The 21658-nt window shown below is 37.7% G+C and overlaps 2 protein-coding genes across 3 annotated transcripts; both read right to left on the reverse strand.

Moving 5' to 3' along the window:
* Window positions 1–383: 383 nt before the first annotated feature.
* On the reverse strand, window positions 384–8458 carry LOC140228027 (protein CutA homolog). Of its 2 annotated transcripts, none has more exons than XM_072308425.1 (3): window positions 8381–8458; window positions 3361–3537; window positions 384–2921 (listed from the first exon to the last, which is right to left on the reverse strand). In XM_072308425.1, exons 2-3 carry the CDS (start codon window positions 3516–3518, stop codon window positions 2666–2668), a joined length of 414 nt encoding a protein of 137 aa, XP_072164526.1. In that variant the 5' UTR covers window positions 3519–3537; window positions 8381–8458; the 3' UTR covers window positions 384–2665. The 2 variants fall into 2 exon arrangements, with proteins under 2 accessions (XP_072164526.1, XP_072164525.1); XM_072308424.1 differs by having other exon boundaries at window positions 3361–3603; window positions 8381–8455.
* Window positions 8459–10156: 1698 nt separating this feature from the next.
* LOC140227820 (glutamyl-tRNA(Gln) amidotransferase subunit C, mitochondrial-like) lies at window positions 10157–20796 on the reverse strand. Its single transcript, XM_072308214.1, has 6 exons — window positions 20779–20796; window positions 16860–16916; window positions 15423–15476; window positions 14219–14385; window positions 13525–13628; window positions 10157–11514 (listed from the first exon to the last, which is right to left on the reverse strand). Exons 1-6 carry the CDS (start codon window positions 20794–20796, stop codon window positions 11441–11443), a joined length of 474 nt encoding a protein of 157 aa, XP_072164315.1. The 3' UTR covers window positions 10157–11440.
* Between the last annotated feature and the right edge of the window lie 862 nt (window positions 20797–21658).

A 21658-nucleotide genomic window follows, 5' to 3' on the forward strand; every position in this document is an offset into this window, starting at 1 on the left:
AAACATATATCATAAATAAACTAAATAATATAATTACCTGCTAAGCAGACGTTTGCGTTGCCTGGATGTCTTGTGGCTGTCTTGTGGCGGTATGTGAGTAGTCATGTGATATTGGGGGAAGGTTTGTGTGCGGTGGTGCATGTCAGGCAGGAGTGGGGTAGTATAAAGAATTAGGTTCAGTGTTATAAGTGTGTCAGTCGTGTCAGTGCAGATAAAAGATTGTTAACAATTACGATACAATGAACATTCTCGTGGTCATTAACCCCTACAGCTGATTTACCAACAATCAAAATAGCAGGCATTTATATTTCAGAAAGCTTTGCTTCAAAATGAATAACACAGTAAGTCAATGCATCATTGCACATGTATTGGTACATGTATTTGTTTCTTTTATTTCAGTCAATAAAAAGTGAGATATCATAGAACATAGCATGAATATATAAAAGACTGGGGGTTTTTCCCTTGTAACACATGATCATAAGATACTCCAATACTAAAAGGTATACATGTGAGATTTACGTTTGATCATGTGGTTCAACTGTACCAATGTAATGCATGATGAACACCGCTATCACATCCAAAATATTGACCTAGCCAAACTAAGTGAAAGGTTTGTTCCATTGATATGTGTTTTCTTTTACTCAAGCCTGGTGTGAAAATTTTACACAAATTTTACACAATTTACATTGTACCAATTTGCAGAATTTCTCAATTTAAATGCTGCCACACTGCGTACATGGGATAGAAACCGACAACAAGATCAACATAACCAGAACTTCCTAACCCTTTGTACCATTAATTTAATTCTCTATCAATGGTTCACACTAAACAACCTATCTCAAAGCAAAAATCATATTTTGGTTCAAAAACGTAAACAATGCTCAAGTTCAAGTTCAAGTTCATTTATTTTCATTTCCAACAAACACAATAATTGGAAGTACAATGAAACATTCGTATAAACAGATGTCAGAAAATCAGTACATGTACCACAATGCGATCAACAGAATAACATTGTAAAACAGATACAGGTAAATTTCCAACAGAGATACAAAAAATAACTCGTGTCACCGTGGTAAATGCATACACAATATTGCTGGAAATGGAGGGGACTGCTAAACTCAAACTTAAATGCTCAAACTTACAGTGAAGCCACAAATTTTCGGGTGCATTTTAATTTCTTGTGACAGGCCCTTGGCATCAATTCGCAAAAAAAAAAAAAATTGTGCAAATCTAGTAATTCCTTGGGTCTAAGATATCAAGTGAATTATTCAGTGTGGGTGATACACCTACAATGCCTTCTCACAGCTCATCAACAATAATCATATTAGCATATCTCAAAGGGCCCTTGCGCTGATGTACAGTGCACTCCCGTTATAACGAACATGGTTATAACGAAATTCCAGTTACAACGAAGTAAAAATTCAGGCCGGCAAATTATCCACTCTATGTTTTTTATTGTTTATTTGTTCGGTTACAACGAAATTTCGATATAACGAAAGAAAACTGCTGGTCCTGGGTCTGACCTGTGGACTTCGTTATAACGAGAGTCCATTGTACTCCTCTTCACTTCTTTTCACTCGCAATAGACCAGTTTACAAACATATTCAAATATATGGATGTTTCTCTCGTCCCGACATTGTAACTAGCTCTACATTGTATATTACTAACCTGTGTCTAAAAACACTTATCAATACTTTAAATCCAGTTTGCATACTTTAGTTGTTGCTATGTCCGGCAAACCTCGGGCAAGCCAGATATTCAGGTTGTCAAGAAGAGCCATTGTCAGAAAGGCATGTATAAAATCATAATGTGTTAGTAAACCAGTCTATTATCGGCGCTAACAATAGCATGAGTGCCGTTGAATTATGATCTGTCCCCATGCACAGTGTGGATGGACAAGCTCCTTGCTTGTCCTTGCACAAACATGGACAACGCTGATTGGACATTTACTATAACATCATGCAAGATATGGAAAAATTCCACATCCTAAATCTGCAAGAATTATGATAATCCCTCTTGGCCACCTGTTAAAGAGAATTATCTCCAAACTTGCCACATCATTTAGGTCTACTCATCTCCAAAACAGTACAGTGCATTCCCGTTATAACGAACACGGTTATAACAAAATTCCGGTTGCAACAAAATCCAGGCCGTAACATTATCGGATCTATGTATTTTCACTGTTTATTTGTTCAGTTATAACGAAAATTCGATATAACAAAAGAAAACTGCCAGTCCCCAGGACATCGTTATAACGGGAGTCTACTGTACGAGGTTCATGTTCACAAGCACATTGATTTGGCACACAGTTGTTGGCTTCACCTCTTAATCATGCCAGATAGCAAAGTGTTTACAGATGATTACATCGTTAAGGTAATCCCCTTGCACCCGAGTTTCACAAAGACTGCCCATGAGCAAATGTTTTGCAAGAGTCACCACCATGATTTCATTTATTACAGGTCTCTGAATCATGCTGGCACTGTAGAATCAGCACCTTGGCATTGGCCGACAACTCAGTGGGCGCATCAAAGGTTACAATAGCTTCATGTCACTTAGACGATATTAATGAGGGTGTTACTATCAACATAACCATTCCCTCTGATCAAAAGACCCATCAAGTAGATCCAGATGCTATCCCTGCCTCTTCCACTGCCATCTCTCTTGTTCACTTGGGGACTGACGACAGCACCCAATCCAGGTAGGGCGGGTTCCCGTTCTCGATCGGCAGGCTGATGACCTCGGCCACGTCGTAGGGGTGGTTCTCCCGGACGAAGGACGAGAGGTCGTCGACCTTGGAAGCCCTGGTCTTGATCATGAGGAGCGCCTCGCTGTCGGTCTCGACTTTGCCCTCCCACTCGTAGACCGAGGTGAGTCCAGGGATGATGTTGACACAGGCCACAAGCTTCTGCTCGACCATTTTCCTGCGCACAGTACAAAGAGGAAATGCGACATGTAAAATAGTATGTGTATATCAACCTTGTATAAGTTGGTAGCGCCAATCATTTTGTTTGATTTCTTCCTAGTGTGGATGTGTTTTGACCGACTGCTCACATATATAAGAGAGACATAGATATGGGGAATGAACTGAGAGGTGATATGGGCCATGTAATGACTGACATAAAGAATGTAACTAAGGAGACTAGATCTAGTGGATGAAGATCACTTACAAGCAAGTATGATGATATGGTGGTGAATTTCCTTCCATTTGATCATTTAAAATCTCTGCCAAATGCATGTATTGCAATTCGAATATAACTGAAATTGGTAAACCTTCACTTCAGTGAAAAAAAAAACAACTACACTATTACAATTATAATCTGTTGAGCACATGTGAAATCAGCTAAGATTTTTCATACTTACGAGGCTAGTGACTTGCCAACTGTAACATCTGGAACAGTAACAAAGACTGCAGTAAGTGCATCAGGCTTTGCAGTTGTTGCCATGGTAACTGCCGACAATAGTCTGGTGGGAACAAGTGTCCTGAGTAAGCCTCTTGAGGATGACAAGATGAGAGACATGCAGACAGCACCGGCCAAACTGATTAGGAAGGCATGAAGAAGAGAAAGTCGGGTCATTCCTTAGATGGCTTCCACATCAAAGATGCTAAAAATGAAATTAAGAGATTTAAATAAAGCCAACAGGCATTACTAACATTTGCAGTTATCTCCATGACCACACCTGAGAAATAGGGCTATGAAAAATAGTTTTCATACTAAAAGCACACTACAAATGATCTTCTACTTCTAACACTACAGTGCTTCTCATCAAAGCCTGTTCAGCAACTGGATGAGGATTTGTGGTGTGGTGTTTCTGACACTGGATGCAATTTGTGCTTTGTGCTCTTTCGAGTTTACACAGGTGCTCACTGTGCAAGTAAAAATCTCTGCCATGCTTAATTGGCTTCTAAGGCTTTCTTGACCTGCTTAACAGAGGGCAGTTCAATGATGTGTTGATGAAGCTTATCCCAGTCTCTGATTGTCCTTGGGGGAAAAAATTGTATTCGGACTACTGTTGGCATCCAGGGTAGAGCCGGGTCTCATGATAAAGCATTGATGTTGGCTGCTTTGTGTTGTTCTTTAATATTTTGTCTCTGTTTGTCGAGGTAGTGTGGTATGGGTATAGCAATTTGGTTGTTTGAAATCGCCTAAATAGAACTACAAGGTGGTAAGACGAGCTTACGTGAGTGGGAACTACCAGAGACTCTGGTACTAGAATCTAGTGGTAGTCGTAAGATTTGTAAGATTTGTAAGATTTTATTGACTCTATCGACCCCCTCTCGGGGTATGAGAGTACAAACATATTTACAATATATGAATACAAAAATATAAGTGATAATGTACATGTACGTGTGAAAATAACAGATATAAATAAATATGTTTACAAAACAAGGCGTAAAGGACGTTTAACTACTCTACCACTACGTGTACAAACATTCACATCTACTTTACTTTCTACAAAAATACTGTCATTCTTCTTTGGTATTGAAGAGAACTGAAACATAATAATTCTGACAAATTTGGCTAGTTTTTTCAAATGGCAAGCATTAGTTGAATTGAATAATTTGGCCATATGTAATGCACTTGGTCTACTGGCCGTCAAGCTACTTGGTAAATACAATAATCTCTCTTTGTTGAAAAAGGGACAAACAAAAATATAATGAAATTCATCCCCTATATCATCGGATCAACAAATAGTACAATGCAATTCATCTGTCAGGCTTGCATCAAACCTGCCCTTATTAACGGGTAATCCATTAGATCTACATCTGAATTTACTTAATGTAATATAATCTTTCTTACACAAGACTTGTAAATACTTCTCTAACATCAAATTATCCTTAAACATTCTATAATTTGTACAGATTCTATTTGACCATGTTGCTGCTCTCCACTCTTGAATAAACATATCAAAAAGTCTAACTTTTGAGGTGTGTGAAATCCATGCAGCACTAAATCCACCCCCTTGTGCTAACCACACATTCCCTAGCCCTGTATAATAAAAAATATTTGCGATAGATAATAACCATTGTGATTTTGACGGGGAGTGTATGTCTCCTTGTAAATGCAGAAGAAATTTGAAAATTGTACATGAGTGTTTGGTTTCTTTTCCCTTGACTAATCTCAACCAGAATCCAATCATTCGACATTTAATATGGTTCAAAATTACTCCACGTCCAGTTTCACCATAAACCATACAATCAGGAGTACATTTGTTCACAAGCAAAATTTTTCTTAAGAATTTCCTATGGAAAATTTCAATTTGGTCTATGCACACATAACCCCAGACTTCACAACCATAGAGTAAAACAGGTAAAACAAGATGATCAAATAGGTGGCACTGTGTGTCCACAGAGAGCTGTAACTTTTTAGCCTTGACCAACATGCTATAGAGTGCTTTTCTAGCTTGTGTGACTTGTTTAGAAATTGCCTTTTTAAAACTACCATTATAATTGAATTTAACTCCAAGGTACACAAAGTCATCTACAACCTCAAGTGGATCACCAGCATAAACGAATTCAGGAATTCTTCTAACCTTCCCACGGGAGAAAATAACAATTTTAGTCTTGCTTGCATTTACAGTCAAGCGCCATGTCTGACAATAACTATCTACAGCATCAAGAGCTTTTTGCAACTCCTCCGGAGTTTCTGCTAAAATTATTGTGTCATCTGCATAAAGTAAACAAGAAAGATTTAAAGCTTTTTTGACATTATCAGAATCCAGGTGGTAAGAAATCTCACTTTCCAAATATTTAAGTCCACCATATGAATTTCTTATGTATTCTTGAAAATCATTCAGATAAATGGCAAATAAAAGCGGGGAAAGGTTTTCACCCTGTCGTACACCAATGTTACAAGTAAAAAACTCTGACATCTCCCCCCTAACCGCCACACATGATTTAGCACTTTCATAAATATTCTTAATGACAGTAAACAGTTTACCCCTAAGCCCCATCTTCAACATTTTGTACCATAAAGATGATCTATCAATTAGATCAAATGCTTTCTTGTAATCAATAAATGTACAGTATAAGCGTTTTTTATTTTGCAGATAAACATCAATTATAGTCTTCAAAACAAAAATATTATCAATCGTAGAATAATTAGAACGAAAGCCAGCCTGTTCTTCACCTAACATATTAGCTGCTTCGAAAAACTCTGAGATTCGATGATTCAAAATGGAAGTAAAAAGTTTTCCTAGACAACTGAGAAGAGTTATTCCTCTATAATTATCAGGATTTGTGTCTATACCCTTATTCTTAAAAATAGGAATGATAATCCCTATGCACCATTCAGTTGGAACAATACCACTGTCCAGTACCACATTAAAGAACTTTACCAACACATGAAGCATCTCTACGGGACAATTCTTAAGGAATTCATTTCTTATGAAATCTTTTCCACAAGCTTTTGAATTTTTAAGTTTCTTAATCATTAGTACCACTTCTTCCAAAGTGACTGGGGCATCCAAGGGACCATCTGCCTCAACAATTTCTGAAGTACCCATACTATCTTCCAGGCCTGTGGGCTGGTCCTCTTGGCTATTACCTAAACGACTAAAATGATTGACAAAATCCCCTAATGAAACATTTCCTGTTTTCTTTACTTTGCGTTCATTATTACTGTTGAGTAATTGCCAATATTCTTTCGGATTTGATGCCTGTAATGAACGGAGAGATTCATTCAAATCTCTATGAAATGTCCTTCTTTTATGTCTTAATAAATTCTTATAAAGCTTTCCTGTAGACTCATAATGATTCAATAGACAAGTAGCCCCTGACCTGCCCAGAAATTTAAGCTTCCTCTTTAATCGATTTTTAACATTCAAATACTCCTGACGGGCAGCTCTACATTCTGCATCAAACCAAGGCTGATGGTTGTTTTTATCCTTATTGACAGTCTCATTTTTGTTTATATTATGTCGAGATTGTCTCCACTTACAAATGCCAACATCTTGTGCAACACTGACGAACATATTGCATAATTGTGAGTAACAAAAATCAATACTATCTTGATTTGCATTCCCATCTAAACATTCCACATTTTCACACATTAGCTCAGCCGAGTCCTTGATTTTCTGTTTTCTGTTTATTATAGTCGTAGTTCCCACACAAAGCGAATGAAGCACGGCGTCAGACAGGCGGGGCCTCACCATCACATCGGGGAACCACAACACAATTACAAAACTTATAACAATTTATACGTTACTTATAGAAATTTATAAGTTACTCATGTAAAGTGCATGCTTATATTACAGAAGGTGCAATAAGTCCATAGAGAGCCCTCGCGATAAGTCCACGGAAAAAAAATGGCACTTTCTAGCACAATCCCCAACCATCGGGGTTCATCGTTGCAGAATTCAAAATGGCGCGTTGACCACTCTGCAAATTATGCACGCGTGTGCATGGCTGGAAGTGCAGCGATTTACTGAATGCATGCACTCTTTAGTAGCAGCACGGTCGACAGCATGACCTTTAAAAGTGCATTCAGATCGCGTGAACTCCCAATTATCAGATGTACTGTTCGCACATGATGGATAAGTCTATAATCTTCATTTTCGTTAAGTTTTAATTGAAATGTGTAGATGTATGTCAATATCGATAACATAGCTATGTAGTGTCACTAATGAAGATTACATTCAATGAGTTTGAGGCGACAAAAAAAAAAATGATGTCAAGTATCAAAACTCAAAGCATTTGTAAAGCGATCGCTGAGCTTGCTTTGGGTTGTGGGCCGCTCCGGTACAGCCCTGTCGCTATTTATACAGCAACTGAGCTGCTGTGTAACGTCAGAGCCAGAGGTCTATAGAGTTAAGCTCAAGCTTGAATTGATGTAGGCCCAACAACGTTGTCGTTAGACTTGAGCTCAAGCAATTGATAATTGTCATCATCATCAATAACAATAATAATAATAATAAAATTTGAATACCGGGTAAGCCCTATTTAAGGTTGAAAGAAGCCCCCGGTCCCGGGCCGGCTCTGACAAAATGAATGGCAGTGAATGGAGTGGTGGACTATTTCGCGATAATGCCAATAAATAATAAAAAAAAATGGCAGGCCTATACTCTTGGATCTAAATTTCACTCCTTAAATGGTGCTGCTACTAACATGCACATGCCACACCACATCGTTTAAACGTGTTAGATTTAATGTTAGTTGTAACGCGTAAACGTTACTAGGCACGACAGCAGACAGAACTTTCTCATGAACCTCAATGAAATTGAACGTGTGGGACTATTACGACCTCCCTCGTTCGACTCGAGATACGTGCCAAAAAAGTAGCAATTCATCAAAAGCTTTGCAAAAACGATTGACAAAATCATCTCATTCTTATCAATACACACACTTATGTCAAAAGCACGTAACAGTTGTCACGTCACATACCTAAATACAATTTTGCACCTCCGATTTTGCCCACACCCGCTCGCAGCAACAGTTCATTGACTCGGTACTCTGCTGGTGTATGCACGTGCTTGTGTTACTCCTCGTCGGCGGTTCCCGCCCGGCGAGCTCCGGGCCCGCCGCGGGATCCTGGTCTCAGCCCCTATAACCTAGCCGTCGTTCCGCTGGCTGGTGGGCGGGCCGCGACCCGCCCGGAGCCGACCCTGCTCGCTGATCGCTTGCATAAACAGTATTGTGTCATTTTGCACGGCCAAATCGGGATGATGATGATGATGGTGGTGATGATGGGGGTGATTGTGATGATGATGATGATGGTGGTGATGGTGATGATGGTGATGATGGTGATGATGGTGACGGTGATGATGGTGATGGTGATGATGGTGATGATGGTGATGATGGTGATGATGGTGATGATGGTGATGATGATGATGATGGTGTGTTATGTATTATGTACTATATTATGATGATGCTGATGCTGATGGTGGTGGTGGTGGTAGTGGTGGTGATGTTCATAAATTGTTCATATAGGGCCTACCTTTTCGATTATCAGTTATCAGTGTAGTGTTAATGTATTTGAATTCCTGTTAAATAGTTTTGGTTGAGATTGGGTTTTAGGTTTTCAATCTTTCTTTTTTGAGAGAGAGAGAGAGAGAGAGAGAGAGAGATAATGAGAAACCTCTTACAAAATATGAAAGAGCATATAATTCTTAGAGGAATTCAAAATTTATCTAATAAAGATCGGTTTAGAAATGGCTGAAATATCCCTCCAAAAGAAGCAATTCTAATGATAGGTGGGACCCACCTTTTATTGGGATTGCTTTGCTTTACTTTGTTTTTGGATATCTCATCAAAAAAACTTTGAATTCCTCTGAGAATTGTATGCTCCTTAACATTCCCTAAGTGGTTTCTAAGTATTTCACAAAAAGATAAAAGCTAGATCCTCATCCCAACCAATATTATACCATCCCATTAAGGTACATGTACATGAAGTTGGATTTTAGTGATACCGTATACATATGAAGAGTTTGTTCGCAAAATCCGATATGTCCATATGTGCCAAATGGAGATATTTGCGACTAAAGGTCAAGAAAAATAAAGAGAATAATAAGAAAATTTTTACTTCTTTTGACCATAACTTCAAAAATGTACCTTTATATGTACTGACCAATATATCATTTAAAAGGTATTATTTTGTACTTTATGACGGAGACCGTACTTCAAAATCTTCCAAAATGGACTTATCAGTTTTTGCGAACAAACTCTTCATATATATTGGCTCATACTATTGTAAATATTATGATTACCAATGATTGAGGATGTCAGTGTTGTTATGAATATTTTCATTTTTTTATCTTCATACTAACCTTTTTTTTCTCCTTAATTACATCAATTACATTTATAATAATGATGATGCTGTACCAAAATAACCATTATCACCATTTATCATCTACAGCATTTCCTCACCCTCCTTTTAGATTCATGATTATTTCAAAACATAAAGCAGGTTCTCACCTTCATCTATGGATTTTTCAAGGTAGTTTACATTTGAATTACTAGACTCTAACATCTTTTGAAAATAACCATGTTACAACCGTGAACACTCATTTGATCATTTGTGTCTAAATTGGTCTTGTTAGTGTAGTTCTGTCATATTCTTGCCCTGAATAGTTCACAGAGTACACATTACTATTTTCATAGGCTTAAATATACATCAACAAGTTTGTGACTTCAAGAACAGAAGACAATAAAAACTCAAACTTGGCAGTTTAAAGATTGATTTATTAATTCGTTGAGGAAGAACACAATTCCCATAGACACCTGCCTGAGCATACTCAGGACTAGTCTTCAACGGGTGAAAATGCTGACAATCAACAGTTCAATGGCAAGGGAAAATCAGCATAATCCACCGTCGCTGGGGCGACAAGACCTTGTATCTACAAAATGTCAAATGTTCAGGAGAGCCAAAAAACATGGCAGCCAAAGCACTGTATCCAATGGGATAGACATTCCTTTGACATGCCGTGGTGGCTTCATTTTGGGGGTAAGACATCTAGGATTTGGACAGGACATCACTTAACTGATTATCTGACCATCAATCCAAAAAAGACATTTTCACCAAAATTGCAGATACAAGGTCTTGTCACCCCAGCGACGAATTGTCTAAGCGACCATTTGTCTCTTAGTGTGCAATTTCCCATGCACAAATCCGGTTTTAATAAACAGCACATATCGAACATCCTCCACACACAACCAGCGACAACTTGTTTTGCTTCCTCAACAAATGCCAGAACATGTGTGTCAGGACCACTTGCAGCCTGCCAAAATGGCTGCTGTGTCAGACAGGTTTGACTGTACGGTACAAGAGTGATAAATGCACTAAGAGCTGCAATCCAATTTCAGATGGCAAATGGCTATCTCTTTTTTGCCAAGCTAAATCCTGCTGTCACAGTGTTTCTAATGATCATTAGCATTGATAGGTTCTTCTCAATTTATAGGTGCTTTTGACTTGATATTACTAATAAGAAAATACCTTGCAGGTGGATGATACAGTACTTTAAACAGAGTAAGCAACAGGTTTGTGAATGACTTTGAAATCCGACAACTTTTCATGTTAAAATGAAGGCTTTAACAGTTATGTTCATACAACTCTGTAACATTTGACTCTATCTTGGAGAGGTCTGCTTGAGAAGAGTGAACAGCTGAATGCTTGGCATGATAATATAATAAAATGACAATTATGGTCTTCTTTATCCAGGGCAGCCTCTTCAGTTTTGCCCTACTCTAGCACAGGGCCCTGCCATTATTATTACCCTCGCATCGCCAGGTACCCATTTTATACACCTGGGTACAGAGAGGGACATGGCGGGTCAAAACATCTTGTCCAAGGACGTGGGCTCTTGATGGGATTCACACTTGGGCCATCCGACTGAAAGTCAAGAGTCTTATCCACTATGCCACAGAAGAACATTCAGGTGGAGGCAGGTTGTCATGGCGAGGGATAAAGTAAACAATGGGTTTTAAAAAAATCCAGCTTGCTTGTTGTCACCTGTCTTCCTCACTCACTGCATCTGTTTCCCTGAGTTGTGCACCAGATTTGGGGGACAGAGGTATATTACCTGCACATCAAGATAAAGAATTGAAACAAAACAAAATTAAACGCGAAAGGAATGAATGAAAAGGAGTGTTCGACCAATTGTTACTCAGGTGAGCAGGCATTAGATAAATAAAACAACCATATCTTGCTAATCAACCCACTGTTTTGCACTCAACTTTAACATGAGAGACTTTACTCAACTCAACTGCACAGATTCGCAATGACTCGGATTTTCAACATCAGGAGCGTCTATGAAAATTGCACATGTTTATCGTCACTGATGGTTATATAAGTCCAACCCAAAGAGCTTTTCCCCAGTAAGTACTAGAGTACGGAGTATGCATATGCCCTGTACTATAGTTTTGTGAGCGCACGGGGAGCACTGGAAGACAAGGCAGTAGGCTCACCCCTCATGCTAACACGCTAGCAAACGAGCAAACGAGGAGCAGCCAAATCTAGAAGTGTGTACTTGCATAAAAGTTAAAAAGTGCAAATATGCGCTGTAAAAATGTTACTTCACTACGTAAAAAGTGTGTCATCACTAAGTGGGTAATGGCAACCCCCATGAAATCTCAGACAACATTGTATAGTTCGCCCTCTAGTGGTGGAGAGGAGAAAAATCTCTTTGGTCCAACCTCAGTTATCTGGCCATGTGCTGGCACAAAATAGTCTGTGTTTCTGTGTATTTTCTGTGCCAAATTTTACTGAAACCAAGCGCAAAAATAATTTTCTTGTAAATCCTATGCAAGAAAAAAGTTTTGACATAAATGCAGATCACTATGATATGATATATATTCATACCATCTATACCATCTTTTTAAATGACAATAAAATACTTTGAACTTTGAACTACAGGTATAATGCTGTAACAAGAAGGAAAAACATGCTGCCTAACTGATGGTCTGATCAGGGAGATGGGGGTGGGGGGGGGGGGGGGGGAGACCTACCAGATCTATTTTTGCTGGTAAGTGAACTTGAAGAAACAAAGATGCATAAGAAGTCGTACACCAACTCATCCATGTATTTGATTTTATTTCACATGATGTGAATAATGAGCTAGAAAAGCACTTGGAGAGCACAGACCTCCGCCAAGCCAGCAACTCATTTCCCAAAATACAAGCCTTTTGTTTACCTCCTTGCATGGCGCCTTGCACAAGCAGAGCAAGTGCTTTAGTGCACGTAAGTAAACCTCCAGTATGCGCAGCTTGAACCCCAAGTTCGTTATCTTATGTGCCAAAAGATGAACAAATCCTTCAAAAATCCATAAAATTTCCTGGATCACCACCAAAATTGAATGAGCATCAATATTGACTTTTTAAGCAATTTTTTTTTTATATCTGTACTTGACTTTTTTAGTTATTTTGCAAACAGCCAACCCAACACCGATAGTCACTTAACCTCCTCCTTCCTTGGCAGAGGCAAATATGAAAATAACAATACTGAATTGACCTGGTTTGCATATATCCTAACACAACTTCTTATATCATGCCTATCTGGCATCACTTAGATGGACAGCCACCAGTCCTGACATGGTCAGATTACCGAGGTTGGACTGTTTTTACTTCATGAGAGGATAAATGAATATATCAAGTTTTCTCACGTGAAAACTATCATCTCATCAAAGGTACACCTATGGTATAATTAACAAACCATATTACATGTTGTCAAAGTTGCCCTTTGTTGGTGTTAGTTCTTGTATTTCACTACACACGCAGTGGCCTGAAGCTCAGATTGGATCTTTTCATTACATACAGGGGAACCTTGTTACAAGGACATAAAAACACAAAAATTACCTTGTTACACATGGGTACAAAAGCAAAGAAATATAAAGAGTAAAGGCTTGCAAAACTACATTTTTATCAATGGGTATTGTTACATCCAACATTATGTTTTTGGTGTTAGTTTGTTTGTTTGTTTGTTTTTTAACTAGGTTCCACTGTATTGAAAAGATTCACTTAAACAGTCCCTGTACAGTTGTAACTATCTTAATGCAGCATTTCAGTGAAAACACAAATTTTTTATGCAAACTCACCAGGAGGTGCCACAAAGTAGTCTTCACATGTCTTGACAGCATTGCGGAGGACTTCCTCAGCGCAGTATCCCTCAGTAACAACATCGTCCCTCAAATACAGCTCCCTGGTAGACAGAAACAACACAAATACGATTTGCAATCATCTGTATTATTAAAAATGGCAAGAGTGGGCTACAAAAAACTTCATGAAAGTAACCATCAGAATCTTATCAGGACAAAAGTCATTTTCATTTCCATGCATCTGTAGTAGTATGCATACTGTAACTGGAGTGAACAATTTCATGTCACAAAAAACACAACAACAGACAAACGAAGTATCTGCCAGCTCAGATTGCTGTGTATTAAAGCAAGTGTGAACAAAGAGAAATCCTTCTTTTTTTTTCAACCAAATTATGTACATACACAAACTGTCTGCAGATTATTTTTTCTGCCTGTGATAAATTCATATTCACAATGCTGTTGCACACCAAGACACAAATTCTGCAGCTGGCTTTGTTACTATGCAGTATCTACAGGTGTAAGGTACCGGGTACGTTAACAGCCTCTGACACCTTTCAAATCCCATTCACTCAGGCCACAATGAAAAGGTAAGGTCACAATCTTTCTCTAGCAAAACCACTGCCAATACTTAGAAAAAAAGAACAAAACAACAAAACTATGTTCCTTCTGAAAACAATGATGAGACAATTCTTACTGATCTTCCAGCACAGTTGCCATGGGTTCCACCCCAGTGGTGTCCACTGCATCCAGCTGCTCGGCCAGAGCTATGGCATGCTCCAGCCTCTCCACCCCAGCGGCACTGTTGAAGTTCACGAGAGCTAGACGTTCCAGATGCTCAACAGTTTCCAGGTTGACTTTGCTCTGCAAGTGAGCAATGCATGGACAAAGCAATCAACAACAGTGTACAAAGTGAAATAAAAGTGATCCAAGATTTTTTTTTTTTCTCTAAATTGACACCTTATCATACTATAAAATAAAGAAAGACATTGTTCATAGGATCAAACAGAGCTTCAGAAACATGACAGTAATCATACCAAAGGAATTTGTTTGTGGCAGTAACAAAACAGGTATTACATGAGTCATACTGGAAGTCTTTAACCCGTTGAGAACGAGTTGATTTTGTTAAAGCACACATTTCCCATCGACACCTGCTCGAGTATACTTGGGACTAGTCTTCAATGGGCTAACCATTACTGTGCTTTGTTCACCATAGGGACACATAATGGAGTGCTTTCTTTGCTGATTAGCACAGATGTCTGAGAACTGGTTGTCAATGAATAGAGATGACCTAATCCCACAGAACTCTATAAGTATGTAGAGTTCTGTGCCTAATCCCCTTAATCCCTACTGGGCCATCATGGCCTTCTTGTTGGTTTGAAGCACATTGTTACACCTGAGTAGGCTTGCTAAATCCACAACTAGGTCAAGTTGGGCTGAATTACTGAATGCTATCATGAAAATGCTTTAGCGATCCTGCACACACAAAGCATTAATGGCCATAGAGATAGATAAACAGTGGACTGCCACTGCAGTATCACGTTGAAAGCACTAGAGTGTCAATTGATACAAGACATAAATCACTGTAGATTATTCACACTTGGATTTAATACAGTTAATATACATGTAGTAGATACATAAAGCAATGCATTGGCTTTTATGTACAGCTGTAGTAAAATTTGTTTTCACAAAATTTTCATTGAAAAGGTGTTCTTGTATTCAACCACTTATGTTATCTTTCAAGTGATAGAAAAAGGGGGAACAAAAGTTTGCACAATGCTGACACAAAGTTACATTGAACAGGTTTGACACTCTACAAATGGATGAAATGAGTGACATGTTTTAACAGCTAAGCAACGCAAATCAAGCTGTAAATGATGAAAGCAAACATAAATTTGTACCTGCGCACCGTCCTCTTTCTTGTTGTTTTTTATCCATTGTGGCGTTTGTGGTATCTGAAAGTGAGAATAGTTGAAATTGTAATTTGTTAATTAACATACACTGTAATTGATGTGTTCCTGTTTGGGATATCTACCCATACCCAAAGCAAGGTGAAATTAATTTTAATACAGAAAATGGCTAAGCGATAAACAAATCAAGTGCTTCCTAACTACTGTATCCTTGTTGGGCACAATAAAAAGAAATTATAAGCTTTTGCTGTATAATCTTCTTCTTCTTTCTAAATCTTCAAAGGGCTGTGAAGCCCATCATGCAAACAAACTTGCTCAACCTGTATGCTTGTTTTCAGGAGGAACATGGTCCCACTCAGAAGCTGCCTAAAAAGAGATTTTGGAATCTTTCAACTGAGTGTAATAGAGATTACCACGTACGGCACGGGTCATAGAGCTTTTTTTTGCACATTTCGTGCAACCAGAAACTAGCGTGAAAACAAAAGCAGGCGAATATTTTTGCTTGCCATATGTTCCTGTGCGTGATGTCTTGATTCCGCGGAATTAAAAACACGCGAAACTCTTCTTGCCCGGCCAAGTGCGAAAAATAAGTCACGCGAAAAAATCCACTTTTACAGTCGTACTACAGTATTTATCATTGAACAAAAAAGTTTGCCCTAGTTTTGATTCTATTATTAACATACATGGAATGCAAACACATCCTTGAAGTTCTGTAAAAATTACTTCAATATGTAGATCTACTTGAAATTATATTTAGACAGCTACAGTAAAAGTTGTATCACACACATTTGATTCATGAGCATTCTTCCTGTACCTTGAGAGGCAATCCTGTGATCAACACCACCTGAATTCTGAGACACAGAATACTTCATACTAATAGATCTAACTAATCACTTTCGATGGATGGCAGCCACATTGAATTTATACATTGAACTCATTGTTAAAGATTTTCCAGGCCCAAACAAGGCCCAAGCCAAGTTTGTCAAAGTGTGTGTCAAGTCTGTGCCACCAAACACATGAAAATGTGTCATAAATTTGTCATTTCCAGTGACAGTGTTGACTGGACGTGGTGATTCTCTGACACTGTTGCTTGCTCTCATCAAGATTATTTTTCTGCTTGATTCAACAAACTATTTAGACTGGTGTAGATCTAACGTTAGATCTAGTTCTGTAGTGGTTCTACTGTTCTATCAGCTTGTATAAATTTAATTCTAATAAGTAGAATTTCTAGAATCTAGGCCTAATACATTTCAGCATGCAGGAATTCATGAATTACAAGATTGATTGTCAAGAAAGAAGAAATGGACCTGGAGTCATTTCCTCCCCGATAGCTAGAAATATAGCAATTAATATTCTGTCGACTTGGACAGTGTTGGCCTGCGTGAGGTGACGCGTGGAGCCTATGGACCAAACGCAACAGCTACCTACGGCCACGGGACGACCCGGGAGCGGCGCGGCGGCGGTGCAGCACTTGTGACTTGGCCACTGCACATTGACATTGCAAAAAGATCGCTCCTCCTAACGCTACATGAATATCAGGGTATGGGACTATAAATGTGCCGCTGTAGTGCGAAGATATGATCATGATGATTTGCAGGTATTTTAATCAACAACGGAAGTAATTCATACCGTATGGTGAAGTCCATCACACTTGCTCCTAAATTGCTGTGAGAGACGCACATAAACCTTACAGCAATCCCTGCCTCTCGACACGAAAATACGAAACATTTTGCCCGAGGTCACTGTTTCTGTTTTTGTTTCTGTTTTTTGTTCTTTTTTTTTTTCTAACCCTCTTGCTTAGCTTGCACAACTGAAACCATGTGATGGCGCTAATCTAGTCACAAAAGCTTTACTAGTACAGTCTGTATTACCAAGGAGGTTTTATACAACCTCTCTATCTCTTCAACCTCCTTGGTACTATACTGATATTACTAGGAGCAAAGGTCTGGCAACAGTATGTGTTCTGTAATAAGTATATGAACCATAGTGCAGTAAACTTTCATTGTATTCGTTCAAACCACAAATCAATAAATCTTACAAACAGTACATAGATTGTTCTGTTTTTCACTCTCTATACAGGAGTCACCTCCCTGCTCTATATTATTTGTTTCATTTTTGTCTGGCGATTACGAGAACTTCAAGACAAATTAAGTTTGACATAGAGTGGAAAATTGCTGAAAGTGGGAGGGCATTACAGGACTACTGTCTTTCCAGAAGCCCAACAAGACAGGTGAATACACCGGTGAATACAGGTGAATAAATGAAGCATGTTTCATCTTTTACTTGATTAACGTAATTCAATTCAAATTCATGAATATGTCTACTAGAATAATGGTCATTTGATTTTAGGCTTGTTTGGTTATATTGGATGACATGTTAATAAAATTTAGAATATACAGTAGCAGAGTTTACGAAGTTGAATGTCTGTCACAATTGCACTATGTTCACTTTTTCAGAACAACTTTCTTTAAGAGCTCTCATTGAAATGCACACGTGTTTACAACGCATTTACCCAGTTTATTTAATTCCAAGGGTACCGTATTTGCTTTTAAGGTTGCATTAGGGCCTATATATCCGTGGTGAAACTTCATTCTGTTTTCCTTACAATAATTATGAAGCTAAGGAGGAATAAAAGTTAGGGGAATTCCTGTTTTAAAATTTCCCTGCATTTTTTTTTTCAACAGCTAAGTGCATCAAACTTTTTTTTTTTTTAGTGCAAATTATTACATTATATGTCTACCTGTATCTATCTACGTATATACATAAATTAAAAAAAATCTATCTATGTATACACATATATATCTACATAATAGATAGATATCGTTATTGTGTAATCATGGATATGTAATCATAATCATTACATATACACAATGCGTGACGGAGGACAGAAAATAACTGAGAACTGTCTACGTTTGGCCCATTTCTAATTATGTGTCTTGTGATTATAATCATGTTTGTGGCATCCATTTATTTATTTATTTTTTATTATCATCGTTGTTGCTGTTGATGTAGTGGACGGTGGTGATGATTTTTAATCCCAGCTACTACAAGCCCGACGTGGTTCGTGAAAACTTTTTGGATTTACACTTTCTCAAAGACAACAGGCCGGTTGACAGGAGTTGATTATTGTATCAAAAATTAATCATTCTAAGCAAGAAACCCCTGAGCAAATTTATTTATTTTTTTTTTTAAACCTGAAACTGAAGGATGGTCGTGCAGTGCAGGCGTTTGTTCGTTTTTTTTTTTCCCCATACATTATATGGAGAGAATGCATATAGACCCGATCACTGATAACTGAAACTGGAACTGTATGACTATAGGATATTGCAAAGCAAATATAAATGATGTTTAAATAGTGCAGCACAGTTCCAGAAGCCAGCTGTGCAACGTGACGAAATTGAAAAGTCAAGAGACGTTTCAAGCCCTTTCAGTGCCAATTAGTCAAATGTGCTCAAACTTTATACAGAATCCCATATATGGACAGAAAATAAACATGGCACACGGTGGGTTAAACAAGAAAAGTGAAACGCAAAATTTGTTATGGGTTTACGTAGCATAATGACACTAAGATTGCTGATTCTCTCCTGCCGTTATTTTCCGAAAGTTTATTTAAAACAAGTCGAATCTTAAAGTCATCATTAGAGGTATAACATTGTGGTTAGTATTTTAGTTTCACTTCATTTTCTGATACATTGTTTATCTATTTTGTTTGAGCATGACCTGTAACTAGAAAGACACCTTTCTCTTTCTCTTTCTTTTTCTGCAATTCATATTATGTAGGCCTATATATAACAGTGTTCGATGGTCTTGCATGAGTAACTTATAGCAGCACATCACTGTTTTGATAATAAAAGGGCTATTCATAGATGAATGACATTCTTTTTATTTCCAGCATAGATATGGTGTAATGAAAAAAGAGCCACAAAAACAAACAAATAAATTCATCATGCCGTTTATCAGTGAGACAAAGGCAAAGTTATAATGAGGAAGAAACTATCGAGAGAGAAAAAAAAAAAAAGAAAGAGAGAGAGAGAGAGAGAGAGACTGAGAGAGAATATGGGGAGACAGGGGATTACCAATTTAAATTCCTCATCATAATGAGGATGATTAAAATAATAATAATGACAATAAGATATGATTCTTTCTAAGTGAAATGGTATTGATATGCATAGCCAAAATAGTCTATCCACATTGATTTAAACAATGAAGAGTTTAGAATTATTCGATCATTATAAGACCTGAATTATTAACCCACTTAGAATTTTTATTTATGTGATATCTATTCTAGCTATAAAATTTCTATTTTACATGTATATTTTCTTTATTTTCAAGCTTCTGTTATGTTGCACTGTTCTTCTTCATCCTCTTCGAGATGTAAGCATTATAGTTCCTCCTTGTAATTGATTTATTTATTTGTTACCCTCAGGTCTGTCTCTATGATATTGTTTGTAGACGTGTACGCATTTCATTTAGATGTAGTTTGTTGCTTGTTTTGATGTTAGAAATAAAATGCCGAAATAAAATTGAATCAAATACACTCAATACAGAGCAGGCCTATCTTTTAAAAGAATCGAGTGAAAATATTCACTCTTGAAGGAGTTGATACTCAATACAAAAAAGAAAGAAAAAAAAAGAATGAATTTAGAGTGAAATTGGAGTAAATTTTTAGTGAAAATGTTCATTTTTACTCATTTTGAAGTGACCTCAGGGATCACTTTAAGATTTTGGAGTGATCCCTGAGGTCACTCTAAAACGAGTGAAAATAAACATTTTCACTCAAAATTCACTCCTGGGGCAATTTCACTCTAAATTCACTCTTTTTTTGTATTAACTCCTTCAAGAGTGAATATTTTCACTCGATATTTTTTAGAGGGTACACTGTTTGTGGATTGGGTGAATGCAGCAATATCTAGTAGGTCTGCACATCAGTGAAGTTTGAGGAAAATTAGACCATCCGTTTAAAAGTTCGAATTCTGTAAGATTTCTGTGTTGCCATCACTAATCTTAGTGAAAAAAAAAAAAACTACAGCAGTACGTGACGTCCGTTTAGTGATTGCAGGACGATATAAAGAAAACAAAGAATTAAAAAAAAATCACTTTTTATGGACGATAAGTTAAGTAGGACTACACATTCCCTCAACTCGTTACTTATAATATCCCTCCTGGTTTCTGAAAGAGTTAGTCAATGGTTTTTATGATTATAATGTATCAAGGAGAATTCAACATATGTTTTCATTTTTCTAGCAGAATGAAAGAACTGTCGGTATTTATAACTTGTCGAGGAACTGTGTATTTTTCGTTAAAAACACACAATTTTGTGGAATTCTTGATCTTTACATCGTTGTACGTCCTGCCGTGATGCCATGGCCTTAATTGTACAGTCTTCTCATCCAGCGATGGCGGTAACTATACTTTAAAAATTCATAACTTTCAAACGGATTGTAAACTTCACGGAGGGTGTTCGACTAGTAGTATAGTACTATTGTTGTATAGCCTATTCACTCGATCAATGCACATCACTGATATTTGTTCCCACACCCTGTAAATCATTGCACGTCAGGCTCTACTGCTCCTTGTAATCATTTGGGTTCTATCTTTAGGTCTGACGCTCGGGTAAATATGTGCATACAAGACCGTACATTATATTTTGCTTACTAGTATATATATATATTTCCATGTTTCTCATCGATGTAAAATATGAAATGTAACAACAGTACAAAGCACATAAACTAAATACGATACTGCTTTCACATAACTAGTAACATAGACAACGACAGTTTCATGTGACAACGCATGAAATACGACATGCAGATGTTGCGTGTACGAGGTCGTATTCCAGTGATATTTTGGAGTAAAGAATTTCTCTGGCTCTGGCGTTACAAACGTCTCGATCTCCACCGATTTTGACAATGACAAAACCACGTTTTGTTGATTGATGACATCGCTGATGATAATATTTTCATCGGGTATTTCCAACAGTTCCCGGGGGTAGGTACATTCATTTTGTAAATTACAAGATATTACGGGGATGATATCCTCATTGATCTTTACTCTCTATATTGAAAATTCTTTATTTTGTAAGTGAAAAGCTAATAATTGATTTTGATAACTTGTATCACATTTAGATACTATAGTTTGTCTACATGAACCCCTCAAGCATAATGGACGAGTCTTCGACACACCACACCTCTCGTGTTTTGTCGAATGTAAGTACGTGGTAGATGACA

The sequence above is a fragment of the Diadema setosum genome, chromosome 4 (genome assembly GCF_964275005.1).
Source record: "Diadema setosum chromosome 4, eeDiaSeto1, whole genome shotgun sequence".
Taxonomy (NCBI): domain Eukaryota; kingdom Metazoa; phylum Echinodermata; class Echinoidea; order Diadematoida; family Diadematidae; genus Diadema; species Diadema setosum.